Below are 23,358 nucleotides of genomic sequence, written 5' to 3' on the forward strand. Positions count from 1 at the left end.
TTCAGCTTACGCTCTCTAAACAAATGTTTCAGGCGATTTTTTTTTCTTCTGTCCTCGGAAAAATTTTATTTCACACTGTAGCAGACAGCAACATGTTAAAGAGATCGGTCCAAATTCAATGGCGGGCATGTGCCAGTAAGAAGAAAATATGACGGAGTAGCAACCAATGAGATTCCAGCTCTCATTTTTCAGAATCCTTTTGGAAAGTGAAAGCAGTTGTCTGATTGGTTGCTATAATCGATGACTGCCCTTTCCGTCAGCACTAGTTTTCATACAGGAGGCCTGTTGTATCGTAGCAACCAACAGCTTTCCTTTTGGAACACAAGAGCTGCAGTCTGATTGGCTGTTATAAAGCAAGTGCGCCATTTTTTGCCTCAATTAGGACCACTACCACAGCACACCCACAAGTTGCGGCATAATGCTCAATTACTTGATGTCTGGACCCCACTGACTAGAACCTACCCACAATTAAAGGAATAATCCAGAAAGTGGTCAGAATTTCCATAACATTTAGGCTGGGTTCACACAGGGCGGATTTGTCACAGAAATTCCGTCCGGGATTTTGCTACGGCAAATCCACCTGCGGCCGCTAATCTCAGTATTAGCCAGCCACGTGGATGAGATTTGTGAAAAATCTCATCCACATGGAGCGGCATAGACGGCAGTAGCTGGCGCCGCACTGTGGATTCCCTGGCCGCAGCATGTCAACTTTTTTTTTCCCTGTTGCGGCCACACTCTCCTCTATGGGAACGCAGGCCACAATGGAAAAGTGTGCGGCCAAGCCGCTCCAAAACCCACAGGTTTTAAAGCAGCACTTTCCCGGCGGAAATCTCGCGTTTTTTTGCTGCAGCCAAACCGCGTGATTTCCGTCGGGATTCTGCCGTGAGAGAACCCAGCCTTAGGCCACTGTCACACAGGCGTTTAACGCTGTGTTTTCAGCGCAACGCTAAACACTATCAAACACTACCATTGATTTCATTGGGGCTTCTCAGACACCCATTAACCCTTTCCAATCCACTTTCTGACCTCTGAAGACATTATGATTTAAGGCTGTACAGCTCTGATGTTGGAAGACGTCCGTCGGGGTTCTCTTACTGTATATTGCCAGCCTCTCTGCTGTCGAAGCATATCCAAGGTGTCAGCTCATGCAGTACTGGCTTTAGCCAGCAGATAGCACCGTTGTATAACGGCAGAAAAGTAGTAAGCCCCCTAGGAAAACCAGGATACCAATTGGATTGGAAAGGGTTAAAATGCAGTGTTTTTAACGCTGCATTTTTCAAGCGCCGTGTTCCATTCTCATGCGGTTTTGCGCTTTAAAACGCAATGCATTGCCCAATTAAACGAATGGGGTGCGTTTTCAGCCCAGCTGAAAATGCGGTAGAATGTAGTTACCACATTTTTGACTGCGTTTTTTCAGCTTGCTTGACTGCGTTTGTAACTGTGCTGCCAAAACGCAGTGTTTTTTCAAGCGCCTGTGTGAGGGAGGCCCTACACTTACCTGCCATAATGTCAAACGTCCATGTGGAACGTTGAAACAATTCTAGTACCTTTTTTTAGGCCAGCGTCCTGCACCTCAATGTGGCAGCCAGTTTCAGATTTTTCCATCTTCAATTAAAATGACCGCCAAGCAGTGCAAAAACTACATTCCCCACAATGCCCTATTGCAATTTCGCGGCTAGTGTTCATTCACGCGCAAGTGAAATCTACAGTTCATTGCAACATTGGAAGGCACCGTGCCTGCCGAGCCAGTGTAAACAGAGGTTGCAACCACTGGATACTAATGCAGAACTACGCCAAAGGTAACGCAATATCTCTTTACCTGTGCAAAAAATAGCACATTGTAAAATTACTTGTAATCGCGTTCTCCATTTTCTAAGTCACTTTGAATCGCTGGAATACCCCTTTAAAGGAATTCTTAGAACTTGCTACTTTTTGATCACAGAGTGATTTTCGCCTTGTACACACGGTCATTATTTTGGCCTAATAGTTCTCTCAAACAGAACTAGAGGATTTATATTAATTTAGTTCAAAAGTATCAATTTCTGGGCATTTTGGGGGTGTTGCTAGGTGAAATTGGGATGGGTGTTAAAACGGTCCTGCAATCTGTTTCTGAAAGGTTGGTAAGTGTGTGTTACATCCACATACCTATTGCCTCAAGTCTTGGGAATGATGGATGCAGGACGCCGGTAGAAAACCAGATCTGCCTCGCTTACCCTTACTTACACAATAATAATCTTTATTTGTATTGCGCCAACTTATTCCGCAGCGCTTTTTATTTATACATATGAGGCAGATGACAATGTAGACTATAGTCAGGCATTCGTGGATGTAGTCCACAAAATAGTTGCTGCCCCCTATACCTCATGAAGGAACCCTACCACTAGATGCTCCGTTAAGGGCCCTCAGGGTCACCATCCCCGATAGATTGCATTGTAACACAAGCTCACGCCTTCCCCATCTCTCTGCTGTTTTTCCCCCCTGTTCGTGTCGCCCAATAAACCGTATTACAGTCTTTGAAGGAGCCGCGGCGTTCTTGTAATGCTGTAGAATGTAATCAAACACTTTTGCCTGGCTCAGAAGATGTGGATGTGCGGGGAGGCCTCCTACCACTGTTAATGAAGCCTGGTGTCGTACCCGGTTTTACTTCTGATGCATTAGCATCTCGAGTGCGAGGTAATTTATCATCCCTCACTGTAATGTACTCGCTGGCACTGTGTGCAGGACAGTAGGGGATGAGGCAAAAGTGGCTCAAACTATAAATCAATTATAAAACAAAAGCCTTAGCTCAGTGAGCAATTTGAGGAAAATTATACACTGCAAGACTGCCAATTGGGTGGGAGAACTCTGTGGCTTCTTCTCCCACCCGCTCCTTGCCACTCTCCTATAACCCTTTCATACCTGCCCGATAGCTACTACGCTATCAGATCATCCTCCCCCGAAGATTTAACCCATTCAGACTCATATTAGATCTTGTGAAACTACAACTCCCGGTGGCTGTCAGGGCATGCTGGAAGTTGTAGTTGCAAAGCAGCCAGAGATAGGTTAAATATACTCAGATTAGAGGCGCGAGGAGAAAAATCAAATTCTGGAGCAAGCCATATAATCGACAGCCCATCTAGGGTCAGGCTGCTGCCATAAGCTTGCACAGTTATGTCGTGTCAAGAATTTGTAGTTCTTATGACAGCAGCAAAAACACAGAATTAAAATGGCAACAGTATGAAAGTCCTATTCTATGGGATAATGCAATAGTAATCAGCTCAATATTTCACTTCCTTTCCCCAACTCCTCGAGAGCTCATTTACAGTGTATTAACCAGCAGAGGGCAACAATGAGCATGGGGGTAAGCTCTTCCCAGGATGTGAAAGCTGCGCTCTGTCCTGAAGCATGGTGGGAGTTTCACACAGAATAGATACAAAGGTATTTTACTAGACCTATGTATTACAATGGCTTTACCACTACATCACTGGTACTGAGGTGAATGTAGATCACTCAGCAGTAGAAAAATGTCCAGATAGGGCACATTACTGCAGCCTGCGACACGGGGGCACAAACTCAACAAGGATTGGAATACGGATGAGCGGTCTGATATAATGACGTGTCTGATATAGCTTCACATACCCACCCGTCACCGATTACCCAGGCATACGAGCTTTTACAAAGAGGTAAGCATTGCTGCAACCAGGGAGTGTATGAGCAGTCTTGAAGGAACAGGTCCAGGTTGTAGTGTACATGTAAATAATTGATACAACAAAGATTCTTCTGCTCGTTCATAGGTAATGAGCTACAACTGGGTGATTTTAAAGGCCTTAGCCAACACACGGAGGCCATGTGTGCTTGGAAAAGGATGGGGAGGGGGATCTGGGGGAAGCGGGTTAAAGGAAGGCTGTTGCTAGATTTTAGGCAACCATCTGAATACACAGGTGGTTGCCCAATCAAATGAAGAGTATAATTATACCTTTTGTATTTGGGCCATGCGCTACATGCAAATGAAGGTAGCATCACCCATGTTCGATGGGTGTTCCTGCTTTGCCTTCAGTCTGATTGTATCTCCGCCCATCACAGGTGAAAACCTGCCCATTCATTACTTTGTGATGTCTCCAGCTCCGCCCGAAACAGCCACAGCGGGAACTCCCTTTGGATCCTGCTACCCACATCTGCATATAGGGCATAGCCCAAAAACCAGGCTACATGGGGTGAGTGAAGTCACACTGGAAAATAAAAAAAGTGCCATTATACTCTTCATATCATTGGGCGGCCACCTGTGCATTCAGTTGGTAGCCCAAAATCTGGTGGCAGACTCCCTTTACAGGGACATTACTGCAAACTGAATCTGTCCATACCCACACAATACACTCCTGTAGTAGAGCTGAATTTGTTCTGTTACAATATATGTGTTAGATACTGTATATTAGAAGATAATACCACTGGGGTCTTTGCAGATACATTAAAGGGAGTCTGTTGGCTCCTGTAAGCCCCATAATCTAAAATTAAGGGTTCATAGGAGCTGCAATGCTAAAGCCCGGTGATGTATTATACCTACCATCCTCGTCATTTCCCGTCGGAGCAGCGGTTAAATGCATCTGGGAGACTACTTAAGCGCATCCATAGAACAGGAGGAGTCCTCTCGCTCTATGCGCATGCCTATGTAGTCCGCCAGATGCACTCAGCAGTGGCTTTGACAGCACACAGTGAGGGAGTGACAAGGAAGGTAGATCTAATACTCACATCCCCATACTTAGCGTTTCAGCCCCAATGTGCCCCAATATTAATGGGGTTCCTAGGTGCTGATGAACCCCTTTAAGAGGCCACAGCTCTCCATAGAGTGCTTGGACCTTTCAGGCAAATTTGGAGAATGGAAATTGCAGAAGCAACTCTTGGAATACCAAACCACTGATTTCAATAAAAACAAGAGTTTGCGATCAGTCTACAGCAGAGGTTTCCAAACTCCAATCTTCACGACCCCCAACAGGTCATGATTTGAGGGCGACCTATACATACAACACCTGTGGCATCGTCTGAGGCGCTGATAATAAATTACATCACCTGTGCAATACTAAAGAAATCCTGAGAACCTGACCTGTTTGTGGGTCGTGAGGACTGGTTGTTGGGAAACATTGGTCTAAAGACTCTGATTCTTGCCAAACCAAAAACATCTACTATTTTATGAGGTTATGCTGGGTTGCCTCAATAAGCTAAACACGGTTTCTAGCTCCATCAATAGCAGGCAGGCGCCATTTAGGACATCTGTATTTTTTCCATTAAAATAAGAGCTGTTGTGATGGCCTCGTTTCTTTTAGGGCAATACTGGGGGCAACTGCATCCTGACTGCCAATTGGCACTGCCCGTCTGTGAACCAGAGCAAAGAACCATTGCAAATCACACACTCAAAATGGGGCGCAGTGGTTGTCCAACATACACCAAAAAAGGTCTATAGCGCTCCATGGAGATAATGGCCAAACCCCAACGATGAATCTACCATTACTGAAATTTGTCGGACAGCTTCTTAAAGCAATGGCTGGATGAAAATAAGGGAAGTTTCCAGACACTTTAATTAATTTCTAACTGCAGGACACAGAGCTGAGAAGTGTACACCGTACAGTCTGCACATGGCTTCTGTCAACAACAAATATTTTCCCTCAATAAATAGACACGTAGCTACGACTCTGAGGCTTTCCCAGAAGATTAGTGACTGGTCACAGGGTGAGAACAGACACACAAATCACAGCCTGGAGGAATATTATATATTAACACCTTAAAGGGGTTGTCTCACGCCGAAACGGGTTTTTTTTTTTTATTCAATAGGCCCCCCGTTTGGCGCGAGACAAACCCAAGGGATGGGTTAAAAAAAATAATTACTTAACCGAATCCCCACGCTGCGGCGACTTCTTTCTTCCTTTACCAAGATGGCCGCCGAGATCTTCACCCACGATGCACCGTGGGCTCTGTGCGGTCCATTGCCGATTCCAGCCTCCTGATTGGCTGGAATCGGCACACGTGACGGGGCGGAGCTACGAGGACCAGCTCTCCGGCACGAGCGGCCCCATTCACCAGGGAGAAGACCAGACTGCGCAAGCGCGTCTAAAAACGCCAGAAGACAGCGAATTTAGACGGATCCATGGCGAAGGGGACGCTAGCAACGGAGCAGGTAAGTGAATAACTTCTGTATGGCTCATAATTAATGCACGATGTATATTACAAAGTGCATTAATATGGCCATACAGAAGTGCTGAACCCCACTTGATTTCACGAGACAACCCCTTTAATCACCGACCACAGTCTTACGTTAATGCTCCTATATAGCAGGAGCGGGTCATCTACCACCCAGGACCAGATGATCATCATGTGGACCCAGATCAGCTCTCCCCGTGACATTAGTGCAACGGGGACTTTTATAAATGCTTCAGCAACAGTGGAAAACGGCAAAAAAATAACATGCCTTTTTCGACCTCTTGTGGCCGGATAACTTAAGTAAAAGGAAAATTATAAAGTCAAATACAAAAAAAAGGGGGGGGGGGGGGGGGGGGGGAAATACCACATGGAAAGCACTAAAAAAAACAAAAACAAAACACCGCAAAACAATCTTGTCGTTAAAGGGAACCTGTCACCTCAAAACCGGCATGTGTGAAATAACCCTTAAAGAGTAACTACACTTTTTAAAACTTTTGAGATGTCTTGTGAACACCTTTGATCAGTGGGGGTCCGGGTGCTGAGATTCCCACTGATCGTTCAGATGAAGGAGCTGCAGTACTCACCAGAGCGCCATGCCCCTTCGGCTGGCTTTGCTGCTTGCTGGCTCCTCGCGGCAGCATTTATTCAGGTCTATAGAAGCCTATATGTCTGGCTTCAGCAATCGAAAGGAGCCGACAAGCAACAAATACAGCCGAAGGGGCATAGCGCTTGGGTGAGCGCTGCAGCTCCTTCATCCAAGTGATCAGTGGGGGTCTTAGCACCCAGATGCCCACTGATCACAAGTTTTGACATGTTGCTCAGACATGTCAAAAGTTTTTTAAAAAGTGCAGTTAGGGAGTGTTCATACAGCGTTATTTACTTCTATGGGAGAGCACGTGCATGGAAATCTGAAAAGAGTAACATTTTGGTGCAGTGCGTGATTCTTAGAGGGTGACAGTGCAGGAATCGGCGAGCGGGCGAGTATAAAAAAAATACTTCACCCAGCTCCCCTAACAGCACCATAACTTTCTGGTACTGCAGGGAGGCGACATGTTCCATTTAAAGGAGTTTTCCAAGAATACCACAAAATGATGCAGTCTGTGGGAACCCGTCCTAAAACAGGACAGTGCATGGGTAGACGGGAGGGGAAAGTGGACAGAGATAGGGAGACTGTTCTGAACAATGTGGAATTAAGCTCCGCCCCCTCCTGTCAACATATGCATTCCCCCATCCTAGAACAGGTTTCCACAGACTGCACGGACCACAGCCATTTTATGGCATCCCTTTAAATGTAAACAATCATCAGGCAAGTTTAATTTTGACTTATGTTTTCATATATTTTATACCGTATAATTCCTTTAATCTCGCATTAAAGGATCCTCAAAGGTGTCCGATTCTAAAACACTCTATATTACAAAATAGTCACAGAAAGGCTGCCTTCGTATGTGCCGCTTTGATTCAGTTACTGATGTCAGGAGTAAATCATAAAAGATTCAGGAAGTATATAGGAAGAACTCAACTTTTTTTCACATTTTTTCCAATCCACTAGTTTTGGCTTCAAAACCTGCATCAAACTGGCATCAAAACAGGCATGTGTGAAATAACCCTTAAAGTGTAACTGCACTTTTTAAAAACCTTTGATGCGTCAGAGTGACATGTCAAAACTTTTGATCAGTAGGGGTCCGGGTGGCAAGACTCCCGCTGATTGCTCAGATGAAGGAGCTGCAGCGCTCACCAGAGCGCTATGCCCTTTCGCTGTCTTCGCTGCTTGTCGGCTCCTCTCAGCAGCTGAATACATGTCTATAGAAGTCTATATGTCTGTCTTCAGCAGTCGAAAGAAGCCGACTAGCAGCAAAGCCAGCCAAAGGGGCATAGTGCTCTGGTGAGCGCTGCAGCTGCTTTATCGTAGTGATCAGTGGGGGTCTTCGTACCCAGATGCCCACTGATCACAAGTTTTGCCAAGGTTGCTCTGACATGTCTAAAGTTTTGAAAAAGTGCAGTTATGGAGTGTTCATACAGCGTTACTTACTACACATCACTGTGTTGGGACCACCGAACAGTACCATTCACTTACATTAGACACTTTGCTGTCTGTTTGACAAGGTTTCCATTCTATTTGGAGTATAGAATAAGGTAGCACCTACATTATTCTAAACTCCAAATATTACAGAAATAAATAGAACTTCTGAAAAACTGGACACCAAATTGGTGTCTGTTTCACTAATACAAGTGAATGGTTCCATATATCTTTCAGTTTCGGGGTTCCGTCACAGTGCTGTATTTGGTGACGGAACCCCCTGACGTACTCCCACAGCACAGTAAATAATGTGTGACTGTTCCCCTACTCTTTAAATAGGTAACATTACTGCTACTAGCAGATATCAAATGGTAAGAAGTATGTAACATGCATGCAACCATCGCCTCAAGTCTTCCGCTTTTGGTCCTATGAGATACCAGATAATCTAAGCTGGAAACAAGTGACAGAGTACCAGATTTACAGGAAATTAAGCTGCATGCAATACATTACTAATGCATCATACCACTACTTTAAATGGGATGTCTTCTGAAGCCCATATACTATATATGGCAGTAAGGACTCCCCTAAAGAGCAGGGAGTTGCTGCAAGGATCCTTTTTACTTTTGGAGCATTAGTCATATCTGTGTACTTCCCAAATGCCCTGGGAACTTAATAGGCAATATGTAATGTTACACCATAGCTGCAAGGGTAATGTGACTGGCCCTCCAGGTAATAACAGCTAATCATGGGGGCTGGAGTACCCCTCAATTAACTAGATATTGGAGCCGAAATCAAAACTAAAAAAGGCTGCTGCTGTCATCAGCAATGTAACAACAAATAGTCATTCCATTTATGTACTGGAGAGTTAGAGGTAGTAGATACCCAACATAACCCTTGCTTCATAGCACTATGAATATTACATACAAATCCTATAAGCAATCAACACCAGAGAAAATACACTGAATCTTACTAGATCGTGTAGTGATGATAAAATATGGACATGGATTCCTACCCAGAAACTATTGTTGAGAACAGTAAGAGAAAGGAGCAAGGGAAATTTAATCTGAAGTCACATTGGTGTCATTCTACCGCCACCTAGTGGCCTAATGTTGTACGTCTCCTTACGAGTGTAGGCAGCGATCTAGAGAGAACAAATAGCCTGCGAGAGGGCAAGGCTCGCTGAGAGTTATAGTTCTACAGTAATGTTGCTTAGCGCCGATGATTAGGGAATACATATATGATACATATGATGTATATCAGTGCAGGGACATTACGTGTGCATGGTAATCATAGTACAGCCATACATTACAGCTCGCAGGGATGGGGATTGGAACACTGTGCCACTCCATCACTGCATCATTAGGGTCCTTTTACATGAGATGATTGCTGGTAGCTTGTGCTTTCACACAGGAGTAATAATCATTTAGTGAATGAAGGTGGAGCGGGCCAGAGATCTCTTCCTGCCGCCCGCCTCCATTCACAGTAAACAGCTAGGCATTGATAGATAAACAACTGCCTGTTTATGAAGGTAGATCGTCATTTGACTTTTATGCCTGGATAAACGGAACGGCGAGTAATAAGTGAACAAATTATCATTATCTGTCAAGTTGCTGGCAGCATTTACACGATTATTGGTCAGTTTTGCACGATCCAGTGATCAACAGAACGATATCATTCTGTGTCGAAGGACCCTTGGACTGGATGCTAGGGATTTAGGGCATAGCAGTTATCTTCATATTCACTATATTATGGAGAAATCTATTAATGGTTGGCGCCATTGGTGAGTGGTCAGGGGGCATGTAGACTCCTACACTCCACCAGAGATAAACACCACAGGGTGTAAGGACCGGGGAACATGGAGGCCAGGGAAGAGGTTCACCATCATCACCCCCGGCACGGCCAATCCATCTTTTTGGTAGTCGCCTATTGAGCTCACTGCTGACTTCACTCCGAAAATGGGAGGGATGCCCCAATCTGTTGGGAGGTGAAACCTGGGATTTCCTGTTCCGGCTGCGGCAGAAGCCATATTTGTAGTGTCCGGGTGCGAAATCCACGGGTTTGTTTCCTGATGGACAAAGAGGGGGCCGCACACCTTCCTACAGGTTACAGTGCAAAATACACTCACCGTGGGAGTCGCTATAGGCTCCACGAGACAAGTGGATCCCCCTCCAGATTCTGGCATTATGTTTGTTGCCCGAAGGACGGAAGGCGACTTCATTACTAAAAACTCCATGAATCCATCGCTTCCCATCACAGTCTGCATGCTCTCACAGACCGCCGCCGCGCTCTATCGTACGGTTTGAGACAGTAACAATTGCAGTTGGTGGGGATAACATTGTAAACATTTGCGCAGAATCTCCCACACAGTCGGCAGCGGGACATCCGTCCTCTGCTCACTCTGCCGGGGGGATTTCTGAGGACTTCGTGTGAGACTTGCACAGACGCGCTCCGCTGTTTCCACGCTTACTGGTGGACGGGCGGTTTTCACTTACAGATGCAACCTTTTCCCTTAATATTGGAGCAGCACATCTGAACATCTTCACCAAACTTTGTTCCAAAATGACGTTACACTCTAATAACAGACTGGTAGACGTGAAAATCAAGGACACAAAATGCTCTCCTGTATTCGCTGACAGCCAATTTGTCTCATATCCCGCTAGCAACGACTATAGCAGAATAAAACTGTCTGTCAGTAAGATGTCCTTGTTACCCCTAGCAACCAATCACAGTGCAGCTTTCATTTTACCTCAGCAGCTTGAGAAATGAAAGCCATGCTGTGATTGGTTGCTACGGACAACAAGAATGTCTTACTGTCACACAGTATTACTAAATGAGAAGGTGTGAGTTTGTTTACATTGATGACAAATTTCTGTATCTGAGTCATTAAATGGGTGTTATGGGGGCTTCACATTGAAAGGATCATGTGTAATAACCTGTATATAGAAGCATCTCTTAATAAAACCGGCACATCTTACTCCAGTGGGCTCTTACTGCTGCCGCATGAAATTATAATACATTTCCTCCTATTTGGGCCTCATCTATCAAAAACGTCTAAGGGTGTGTTCACACATCACTGCAGATTTCACCCCTTCAATTGGAATTAAATCCGCAGCAAAATCTGCATCAATTCTGCTACGTATGAGACCCTAAAATGTTGCCCACGGCAACCGGAGCGCAGATTCCATTTCTTACAATGCCCATGTAAAATTAAAGCTGCGCTCTGATTTGATCTAGTTGCCATGGACAACAGTTTGGATAAACCTGCCCGTTGTATTTGAGGTCCGCACCTCAATCTGCAATTCGCAGAAGACCCAAAGTGTTCCATTGATGCCGGACAAAAGGCGTTTTACTGTAACTCTATGCATTGGCAACTATACAGTTGTTGATTGCCTGCATCCACAGGGTTAATAGGACTTTGATTTATTTTGTGGTTATTACTTTCGCTGTCGCCAGGCGCATTTAACTAATATCTTAAAACCAGGGGTTTGGGTACAGCAGGAAAGGTTTAGGAGATGATAAATCCATTTTTATTAAATGAGAGCACCTCTACAACACTGAAAAGTCATTAAACAAACAGCGAGAGTCTGCCTCATGTAGAGGCCGGCTCCCCCAACTCGTCTTCATCAGACTATTAAATGGACGTGTTTATATACTACCTGAGGGGAGGCCAACTAGATGATATGTGGCCTCCAGGTGTTGCAAAACTACAAATCCCAGCATGCCTGGAAAGCAGCAGTGCTGGTTCTGAGCTCAGGCCCATGTAAGTGAATGAGACTGAGCTGCAATACCAGGCACAACCACTACCAAAGGTATGGAGATGTGCCTGTTGAACGATGAAGGGAAACTGTAGGAGGTGTCAGGAGTTGGCCCCCCACTGATCAGATACAGATCAGCTAGCCTAAGAATAGTAAACCAATGCCCCATTTAAAAGAGTTGTCAAAACAAAAAGAATCTGCTTTTTCTTTCAAGAACAGCGCCACTATTCTCTATAGGCTACATTTGGTATAACAGCTTGGTCTCTTTCACTTCGATTAAATCAATGCAACTTAAAAGATGCCAGATTATCAGGTAGTCACACAACAGTAAACAATATCAGCAGCCTAAAACAAATGTTAGTATAACATCTGCAAGTATAAAGGCACCTTCACTCAACTGCCCAACAGTCGCGCCACAGCCTATCACCCCAGCGATTGTTGTTCTGCAAATCAACGCAGGGCGGGCCACGAATCGCTCAGTCCGCCGACCTCCATTCACAGTAAACAGGCAGTTCATAGTTGAGACTGCCTGTTCACCAGGCTGATAGTCGCTTAGTTTTTGACCTGCTTTTAGAGGGAACGAATAGGATTCAAAAATCTAATCATTGTTGGCTCAGTCACTTTGCGTTTGTTTAACCCCTTAGTGATAGCTTTTTTTCTATTTTCGTTTTTTGCTCCCCCCGGTTAAAAAAATCATAACTCCTTTATTTATCCATCGACGTCGCTGTATGAGGGCTTGTTTTTTGCAGGACGAGTGTTATTTTCAATGGTACTATTTAATGTACATTATAATGTACTGAAAAAACGTTTAAAAAAAATGCTATGGAATGGAGAGAAATGGGAAAAAATGAAATTCTGCCATCTTTTGGTGTGCCTTGTTTCTACGGCGCACAAGGGCTCATTTTTTGTGGGATGTCCTAGAGTTTGCATTGGTACCGCTCTGGAATACATACGAGTTTTTGATAGTTTATTGATTGCATTTTTTCTTGGAAACGGGGTGATTAAAAAAGTGCATTTTTGTCATTATTTATTTCTTTCAGACAAAGCTCACCATGTGGGGTAAATAATGCGTTACTTTTGTAGGTCAGAATTTTACGGCCGCAATAATCACCCTGTGTGAAGGTACCTTAACTTTTTAACAGGCTCACTCTACTAGGCGTTCTGCTGTATAAACAGGATTTCTGGATTATCAGATGCCGAATTAAAAGGATTTGAACGGATATTGTACACATAAATCTGAATGCACACAGTTGAGCTAAATGCAAACATACGACCAATCAGTTGTTGGCATCACCAATGTTTTTTCTACCTGCACAGGGCTGTATATAGAGGGCGATTCAAATGTCAGGACCACCCAGAACCTTCTAACAAAGAGAGATACAAGTAGGAAGCTTTGTAGAACACCATGGTGGTTCTTGGCGTCCATCTTGGATTCAGCCCAAAAAACTTCAATGGACAGGGGGTCATAAGATACATGATTTAAGGGTAGAATTTCATCCAACATTGATAGATGCAGTCATTGTTTCAAAACCTACAACTATGTTTGAGTTATGGATGAGATCGAGGTGATTATTAATAATGTTCTTACATTGAATTATGTGGTATGTGCTTTCACACAGGAGCATAATCATTCAGTGAATGGAGGCGGAGCGCGCTGTAGATCTTTCCAGCCACTCGCCTTCATTCACTGCAAAACCGGTGAATGAAGGCAACAACTTCAATCACAGATGAACAACTGTCTGTTGACACAGCCGATAGTCACTTGGTATTTAGGCGAGCTAAAAACGAGGCGGCTCTGAGATGGGAGTGATTTCTCGCTCCGTGCCCTGTCGGTGGTCGTGTGTACACAGAACGCTTATCACCAAAAATCGCTGTTTCCAGCGATTATTCTGCAATAAGTGCCTCGTGTAAATGTACCTTCAGTGCGCATTACAAATTAGTGAAAATATTTGACTTATCAGATCATCAGGATGATATTAATCCTGTCCTGGATTGTTAACTGCATCTTCTGCTACCTGAAAAGACATGCCATTAGGGATTTCTATACCACATCAATCAACATACCTTCATTAATACTCAACATGACCTAATCCATAACTGGAAAATGGTTGCAGATATTGAAAGAATGACTGCACCAATCAATTTCTGGTGAAATTCTACCCTTAAATCATGTATCTCATGACCCCCTTTCCTTTGATTTTTCTTCGACTGAGTCCACGATGGTACCAAAAAGTTTTTGCTCAACATCTAAATCTTCTAAAAAGTTTCCTATTTGTATCCCTTTTCAGTCAAAATAATTCAGGTGGCCCTGACTTTTGAATTGCCCTGCACAATTCCCTAATATGTTTAAAGAGATTGTCCATGCTTTTTTCAAGCCTAAACAGCGCCACCCCTGTCAATGGGCTTTCTTTGGTACTGCAGCTCATCCCCAATTCACCTGAATGCTGCAATACTAGACACAGCCCATGCACAAGAGAGGCACTGCTTCCAGGGGGGGGAATCATAATGTTTTTTCTAAACTTTTTTTCTTTTTGGCCAATCCCTTTATACTGTTGTTATGATGGAGTTACTCTGTAAGCAGTTGACTTGTGCACCAAATCCATACAAGGAACAGGAAGTTCTACAAGTCTCGCTGACAGAACGCATTAATTACAATGTCTTTCAGCGAGTCTTTGAAACTTCTACACATGTAAGTACTACAGTCACAATCTCCCCTTACAAGCAGCAGAACACAAGGTTGGGGCGAGAAACACTTCAAGAATACCAAGCGCCTTCCTCGGGATGTTAAACTGTCCACCCAAATTACACCTTGATAAGACAAGAGGAATCTTATCAGAAAGTGCTGCAGCCTCTGTAGTATCAGGGATGATGAATGGAGGAGGCCTGGGAAATGTTGATTATGTTATTCCCTTGTTGCGCACACGTGGATGCGGCTGATGCTTGGAGACATGACTAATATTTGGAGGGTGTGAGGGGCGATACGATGATTGAGCACCGGGGTGCATGAATACATAGTTCTGCCTCCATGGATTCTTGTCATTATGCAAAATCTTGTTCCTTGTCTTGGGAACCATGTAAGAAGTTTCAAGGAGTACAGAATAATATAAGAAAGTTTAGTAAACAAGCCTTACAAGTTTTAAAGGGGAAACATACCTCCAAGCAAAACTAATTGTGTCCTCCGCAGGGTTAAGGTTCTGAACTGTGAGGCACAATTCACAGCAAAAGCGGTTAGAAAACTGCTTAAAAGGGCCACTTGGATGAAAACACATTTTTTCACCCCTCACTCAGTTGCATGCCACACTCTGGATTTCTTCTCTGTATATTAAAGTCACTTCCATGCAGTGCAGCCACCTGTCTGATACTTATCAGACACCATCTTTATGCTGATATTTCTCCCTGCTTTCTCTTCCACTATTTTGTGCTATCAATTCCATAATGCATCAGCACATCACCACATGAGCAGCCTCAGCCTGTACCATCTCTGCCTGCTGGGAGGATGCTGCCATTACCTTCTGAATTCTATATTCACCTAAATACTGTAAATCACAGACCATAAGTATACAGTCAGAAGGATCTACTTCATTATAATTGTATGACAGAAGCTGTGTGATCATCTTCAGTAACTTTGATAGTTTATGCCCCCTCCATGAAGAGCTTGTGTGGTTGAGGCCACGTTATACCATCACACAGGAATTATGGTTACGATTAAAGGGGTTGTCCCGCGGCAGCAAGTGGGTCTATACACTTCTGTATGGCCATATTAATGCACTTTGTAATATACATTGTGCATTAATTATGAGCCATACAGAAGTTATAAAAAGTTTTTTACTTACCTGCTCCGTTGCTAGCGTCCTCGTTCCCATGGAGCCGACTAATTTTCGCCCTCCGATGGCCAAATTAGCCGCGCTTGCACAGTCCGGGTCTTCTGCTCTCTTCAATGGAGCCGCTCGTGCAGAATGCCGACTCCGTGTAGCTCCGCCCCGTCACGTGCCGATTCCAGCCAATCAGGAGGCTGGAATCGGCAATGGACCGCACAGAAGAGCTGCGGTCCACGGAGGGAGCAGACCCCGGCGGCCATCTTCAGCAGGTAAGTATGAAGACGCCGGACCGCCGGGATTCAGGTAAGCACTCTCCGTTTGTTTTTTTTAACCCCTGCATCGGGGTTGTCTCGCGCCGAACGGGGGGGGGGGGGGGGGGGGGTTAAAAAAAAAAACCCGTTTCGGCGCGGGACAACCCCTTTAATTTTTTAAGAATGGACACTCTCTATTGTATCTGTTAAAAAAAAAACAGAACCTATAGTTTCTATTTGTATCCACTTGAATTCCATTTTTACATCTGTTCCATTTAATAAAAAAATAAAATAAAAAAAAAGACCCTTTTAAAGTGGAAATGAACACACTGTTGTGAATGAGCCCTTACATGGACCGCGGCATCTAAGAGGTTGTCCAGTTACTGGACAACATGTCTCCAATAGTTTCAACTGTACTAAATTTACAAAAAAAGCTGTACTTGCCTGTACCCTCCCAGCGTTTGTTGTGGAAGATGTCGCCATAGGAAGTCACCTGACCGTGGCAGCATCGTGGGCCGTTTTCCTGGCATCAGCGTTCACATCCTGGGTGACATGATGCCTGGAGTTCATGACGGTGATGGGCTGCAGTAGTCAGCGGACTGTTGTGCAGTAACTGGAACCAGACAACTCTTTTAATCCATCCATTTCCAGGGAACTAAGGCTGTCACTCAGCTTTCTATTGGAGAGGGATGAATCCTGTCTCAGTGCATATGTAGGGCTCCTGTCCAAGGGTGTAGCGATATCCCGCAGCAGATCTCCGCCGCGGGAGCCACCGCTGGGGAACAGGAGAGAGCTGACGGCTCTCCGCGCTGAGCCTATCTGACAGATAGGCTCACTGCAGAGAATCGCGGTAATTCACAGCATACTGCAATTTAAATCCTGCGAACGGAGACTCACTATGATTCTCCGCTCATGGACAGCGGTGCTGCGCTTTCCCATAGTAAGTCTATGGAAAGTGTTCCCTGCGGCCGGATTATCGCGGCAGGGAACGCAGAGTGAAAAGTCGCAGGAGGCCTTAGACAGATGTGTCCATCAGTTGAAGCCATGTTCTACCCCAAGTAGTGGTAACCACACTGGCTGCTCACACAGCTTTTCCTAGAAAAAGCTGAAGCCAAATCTTCACCAAATTGCAGCACTTCCTCCGAGATACACACATGGAGTCAATTTTCATTCCTAACGCGTTTCACACCTGCTTCTTTTCATCACTTAGGGCCACAGGCTGGTTTGGAAGAGCAGCTGCAAGACATAAAATGTGTGTTTTCTTCCCGTCCGTGGAGTTTGCCGGCCAAGCAGGTTTAGTCGCTCTCCCGGCACAGAATCCAGCCATTTATGGGCACGGCAGAGAGAGAAAGCAGAGGCCAGATGAAATGTTTATGGAAAGCTGAGCGGCCTAACCCTGCAGTTCATGGGTCTCTTTCATGGGATTCATTACAACTTAACACTTAACTGCCATGCTACCCAGTGCAGGAAATGCCCAACATCCAGCGATAAAGCCGATCCTTCTATCTGCTCCTCGCTAGTGACCCAATGTCAACTTCACCTTAGAGGCTCCAGCTACAACAGCTGCTAGTCGTCCCTCACTTGTCTTTTCAAAGAGGGTCAATGAGGGGGTAAAGGGATTTACAAGAAGGAAGATTTCTATAGAAACACTGAAAAGACAGAACTTAAGAAAAAAAATGGGAATGGAGGGATTTACTAATGCAAGAAGGCCAGTTCTGAGGTTATCACAGTAGCCGGTAGAGGCTGCCCCTCCTAAAGGTCACACGACAAAAGACGAGTGTTGCATTAATAAAAACTTTTCTAGTGTTCTTTCGGATATACCAGAGCAACATTCTAGATGGATCTAGGATACCCAGTAGAGATTATGTAAGAAAACTATATTTTTCCACAATGCAACCATTGGAAACTCTGCAAATCTTGCTGCAGATTGTATCGTTCCTAACGCAATAAGTGAAATCCTCAGGCAGTGTTCACACGGGCAGATCAAAATTGTATCAAATTTGCAGCTGAAAATCGACACCAACATTTTGATGTAGGTTTTGGTGTGGATTTCAGCTTCTCATTTGAAGAGGTGGAATCTTTAGTGAAACTATGCAGCATAAATGTATATGCTGTGGATTTAAAATCCACGCCGCATACCAATTTCCACACTGATTTAATGCCCATTGGGGTGTAAAAACAGACGTATGCAGCAACCCAACTTGTAATGCTGAGGGAACGAAAATCCTGCTATTCACACGGGTGAGTTTAAATGTCCAACTTCTCTGTGAGTTTGAAACGGATGAAACTCGGACCTATTAAAGTGAATGCAGACTTTCAAACGTGTGATTTTTCTTCATGGACTGATGGTCAGCATTTTAAAAAAATATAGAATGTCCTGTTTTGGTAATTTTTTAAGTAACAAGATTGAACATTAAAATCAATGGGTGCTTGAGAAAAAAAAATGCACGCATGTCATGCCTGTGCGCTCCATTTTTCCCCACACTATTGACTTCAATGGGCATTTTAAATTACATCAATTGGGTCACCTTCTGTTTTTAATGACGTCTGTGAAAAACGGATTTTACTCAGATGACACACGCACATTTGAAACACAGAAATTCAAAAAAATTTGACGTAAAACACATACATTCTCAGAGCGCTTTCACACTGGCGAGAAGAGACGCACAAATCTTGCACGAACATGAATCCCAGTCTTTTAAATGGGTTCATTCACATTTTTATGGCACCGTGTTGCGATGCTATACAGGAAACACATTGCAGCATCTCCTTTCTTTTTTGCGATATTCGCCATTGTTTTCAATGTGGTGATTGGCAGCAATGCCAGCCCCATTGAAAACAATGGGAGAACATCGCAATCCCCTGTAGCAACTGTGACAGCTGCAGCAGGGGGATTCTTTCAGCCCCGCGGGGATGCGAAGCTGTCTCATCCAGGGATTTCCACGTGTTTTCAATGGGGCCAGCCCCATTAAAAAGAGTGGGATAACATCGCAATCTCCTGCTGTGGCTGTGATAGCCACAGTGGAGATGGAGAGAAACCTCGCAGGGATGCGAGGCTGTTTCCATGTGAAAACACCTCACATCCAGGGGTTTTCAGAAGGATTGGGAGGCCGATATCGGGCAGTGAATCACAGCCCAATATCGCCCCCGCCAGTGTGAAGGAACCCTCAACGAGATTGGTCAGTTAATTATTGGGCAAAATCGTGCTTGCCTGTGTGAATAAGGCCTAAGGGAAAGAATATTTTTACAACCATGATTATTGCTCCAATGCAACAAAAATAAAAAATGGACCAACTTTGCATGCAGCATTGATTAACCCCTAAGAACATGCCCTATTTTGGCCCTAAGGATTTCAATGATTTGGGTTTTTTTTTCACTTTTCAAAAACCATAACTTTTTTGTTTTTCTATCACTTATATAAGGGCTTGTTTTTTTGCGTGGCAAACTGTAGTTTTTTATTGGCACCATTTTTTGGGTAAGTATGAAGTATTGTAAAACATATATATTAATATTGGGGGGGGGGGGTATGAAGAAAAAAAACACATCAATTCTGCCATTATTTTTTGTGCATTTCTTTACAGCGTTAATCATACAGAATATATTTTAAAAAATCTGTAGCTTGGTGTTATTACAATGATACCAAAATTATATAGATTTTTTTAGGTTTTTCCACTTTTGTCCAATAAACACTCATTTTTGCCAATTTTTTTTTTTTTTGCATCGCTGCATTCAAAGTCCCATAATTTTTTTTTTTCTAATCAATGGAGCTCTGTGAGGGCTTTTTTTATTGTGTGACAAGGTTCAGTTTTTATTGGCACTATACTGGGGTACATACGGCTTCTTTTGATCACTGTTATTGTTTTTTTTTTTTAAGCAAAATAAGAATTTTGGCTCAATATTTTAGGTCTGTTTTTTTAATAGTTTTTGCTCTGTGCAGAATAAATAGTGTGTTCAATTTATTGTACAGGTCGTTAAATGGTACCAAATATGTGAGTTTTTTCTCCTTTTTATACACAGAGAAAAAAAGTGGGCAGAAAAGGGGTTTCTTTTTGTTACTTTCTCTTTCACATTTTTATGTCCCTGTAGGGGACTTGAACCAGAAAAGCTGTGATCGCTATGATAATACATTGCAGTACTCCTGTATTGCAATGCATTATCGCTTACAGTAGCGATCACAGACAATGGTGTCCCATCGCACTTCCCCCGTGATTACATAGTAGAGGGATCAAAATGTTCCTTCTGTGAACATTTTTTACATACCGTGATCTACCTTGATTACAACATATAAGGGGGTGTTCTCCGATCTCTTACCATCCGCTGCGGGATGGTGCGGGCTAAGCTTCTGAGCCTGTGCCATCCACAGGACGTAGGTTTACGTCTTTTTACATTAAGTACCACTCTGCCAGAATGTATATCCTGTGCCATTAATGGGTTAAAGCTCTTCTACCATTCTGTGTATACATCCTTTTTGCAGACTTATACATCTCAACTGTTAGACTGCAAGCAAATAGAATGTAGCCTGGTCCGCGTAGTCATGTGTACTCCATTCCCTCCTAACCTGCAGACAGTAAGTAAAAGAGAACGCAGATGGAAGGAGCAGCACGACTGTAGGATCAGACAACACAGGGTTTTTTTGTAGTCTGTTACCATGGAGACACATGGAATAAGGCTTTAGAGCAATAAAAAAAAAAAAAAAAGGTTTGGTAGCAAGAGTGCACACACCCTTCATGAAGAATTATAATGCTCATATCCATTAATACAAGGATTTTTAAAGGCAATACTCATGTAATTGGTGCTCATACCTGAATGACTTTGTAGAAGTAAGCATACTGCCGGGCTGTGTTCTTGTACTGGCTAAACACATCATGGATAGCTTGGGTAGACTGGAGATACTGCACTTCCTCCTCCTGGAAATAAAGGGGGGTGTCGTACTCGCTGGGTAGTGTCTTGATGTACGGGAGCCAGAATGAATTGGGATTTGCTCGTTCGCACAATAGGTGGAATGCCAGGGTGATATTTCCCATTGCTTGCAAAATGCGATCTTGTGAGTACAGCGACCCTAAACACACAAAGGACTACTTATTGTAGGAGTATTCACCTAGCAGTAACAGAAGCACATGACATTTCCCGAGATAGTAATTACAAGCTGGAGCAATACATCAGCAGTGCCAAAGGGTACTAGCAGTAACTTTCTTCCCAATCAAAGGGGATTTTTGATTAATCCACAGGATGCCATAAATGTCTGCTAGATGTACGTCCAACCTCTGGTTTGACTTGCAGCAATGCTGCTTTCCAATAGGCGGCGCTGCAGAGGTATTGTTCCTTCTCCTGTATTTGCATATTACCCAGAGGAGCATGAATGGCCTTATAAGTCTCCCTACTCAGTCACCTTCTGAGTGCTTTCCCTAAGGAGAAAAGATAGCTTTTCTGACCAACCTCTGGGACCCGCACCCATGTAAAAAAATATGGGTCCCTTGACCTGTCTGGTGATGTAACTGCCGCATTCAGTCAGGGGATACAGAGCAAGCCCAGTTGTTTCCAGAACTCCCATAGAAGTAAATGAAAACTGCTACACACACATCCAGGCATGTTTTCTGGATTATTCCGTTCAGCTACTTCCACACTGCGTTTGCATATGCCATACATACCCATAGGCCACCATTCATGCAAACAAGGCCAAAAGAATGTGCTTTTGGCTTCCCTCAACCAGTTTACCTTTCATTTTACTGTGTGGGATAGTGCAGAACATAGCGTTATTCCATACAGAGGCATCCAGTAAAAGAAAACTCAAGTATACTGCACGTTTTTTGCAATGGGAGCCTATGGGTGATGAATGGCCCTGTATGGCTATACAGCAGAATCCATCAAAGGTGAAAGTCAGAAAATCTTCCCAACGTGACGGACACTGCAAAAACAGTGTGAAAGTGGCCTTATCTGTTTGGGCTGCTTGGTTTGCACATTGGGATACTTCTGATGAAATGGTTTTGATTATAACCAAGGAGAAATCACATATAAGACAATGGAACATGCCCAAAAGTTGTGCCAATGACAACCTGCACTCTGCTATATCTGTATGGCCTCCTGACTGCAATGATCTTCACTGAGGCTGTCAAAGCAGCAAGCGGTCATAATCTGATATGGTGGTTTTCTTACCCAATACGGAGTTTTTTGCAGATTCCACAGTCATCAGTAACTTTCTTGGTACCCAAAGAAATAACTCTTCTGCCTGTAGGAGAGAAAAAGGTTTAAATCTTCAAAAAGTCCAGGCTCCATTACAAATTATAGACATGACCTCCTGTCATACAGCACTATAACTAAATTATATCCACAGTGGTATTTCTGGTGCCCGGTACGATTTCCCCATAGGACAACTTTATTCAAGCTCCACTCTATTAGTGACTTGATCTTAGCTGCACTGCCTAACAGGACTCTGAGACAATACTACATCCACATCCAGCCTCATCCTTCACTCAGGCTCCTCCTCCTTCCCTTCCTATGCTTTACACTGTAGCACTGCTTTCTCAGACTGGCTGTTGTGCCCTAACATAGGCTAGCCACTGAAATGCACGATAATGGCATCAGATCCATCAAATATGACGATACCCGTGTCGCAGGTGTCAACAGAGCCCAAGGCCTCATGTCCACGGGGACAGATCCACAGCGAGTGTCCTGCACGCGTGATCCGCGCCCTATAGGGATGCATTGGACACCCACAGGTAGTTAAATACCTGCGGATGTCATTTTCCCTTGAGGCGCGGATTGCGTGCGCAGGAAAACACCCACAGCATGCTCCATTTTAGTGCGGGTTTCCCTCGGGGACGGCTCCCACAGGCTTCTATTGAAGCCTATGGAAGCCGTCCGGATCCGCGGCACACCCGCAGCTGAATTCCTGCTCTCCGGAGCAGGAGTTCAAAAAAAAGAGTGCACAGCGCATGCGCGCGGCACACTGCTGGCATGCCGAGCACATCCGCTGGGCCGAAGAAAGAAGATCCAGCCGCGACGGAGGGCAGAACCGCAGTGTCCGGAAGGGTAAGCAATTCTTCTTCTTAGGCCTTATGTCCGCAGGAGAGACCTGCTGCAGGGTTCAGCATGAAGAATTCGTGGCGGGCCTGATTTTCCCCGTGGACATGAGGCCTTATAGAACAGTTCTATGCTGAAAACAGATACTGGGTTGAAAACTTTCTAAATGATCAACTGCTGGACTAATGGAACTTTTGCTGTAGTTGGGGGGATAATGCTTTTCAGTGTTGCAAAGAAATGTTAAAATTGCAATTCTTCATCATAGAGGGGTAGAGGAGCCTAGCTATGGTGTATGAGGCATCAGACATCCCCAAATTTATCAACTGCTG

General features: G+C 44.2%; 1 protein-coding gene across 2 annotated transcripts in view; it reads right to left on the minus strand.

The window, feature by feature from the left end:
* SETD3 (SET domain containing 3, actin N3(tau)-histidine methyltransferase) overlaps positions 1–23,358 on the minus strand; it is a 61,046-nt gene that overhangs the window by 18,243 nt on the left and 19,445 nt on the right. For both annotated transcript variants that reach the window (XM_066608053.1, XM_066608054.1), the window contains exons 6-7: positions 22,163–22,235; positions 20,812–21,068 (exon numbers count right to left, since the gene is read on the minus strand). In XM_066608053.1, coding sequence (XP_066464150.1) covers positions 20,812–21,068; positions 22,163–22,235 — 330 coding nt within the window. The remainder of the gene's footprint in view (positions 1–20,811; positions 21,069–22,162; positions 22,236–23,358) is intronic.

Source organism: Eleutherodactylus coqui, chromosome 6 (assembly GCF_035609145.1).
Source record: "Eleutherodactylus coqui strain aEleCoq1 chromosome 6, aEleCoq1.hap1, whole genome shotgun sequence".
NCBI lineage: Eukaryota > Metazoa > Chordata > Amphibia > Anura > Eleutherodactylidae > Eleutherodactylus > Eleutherodactylus coqui.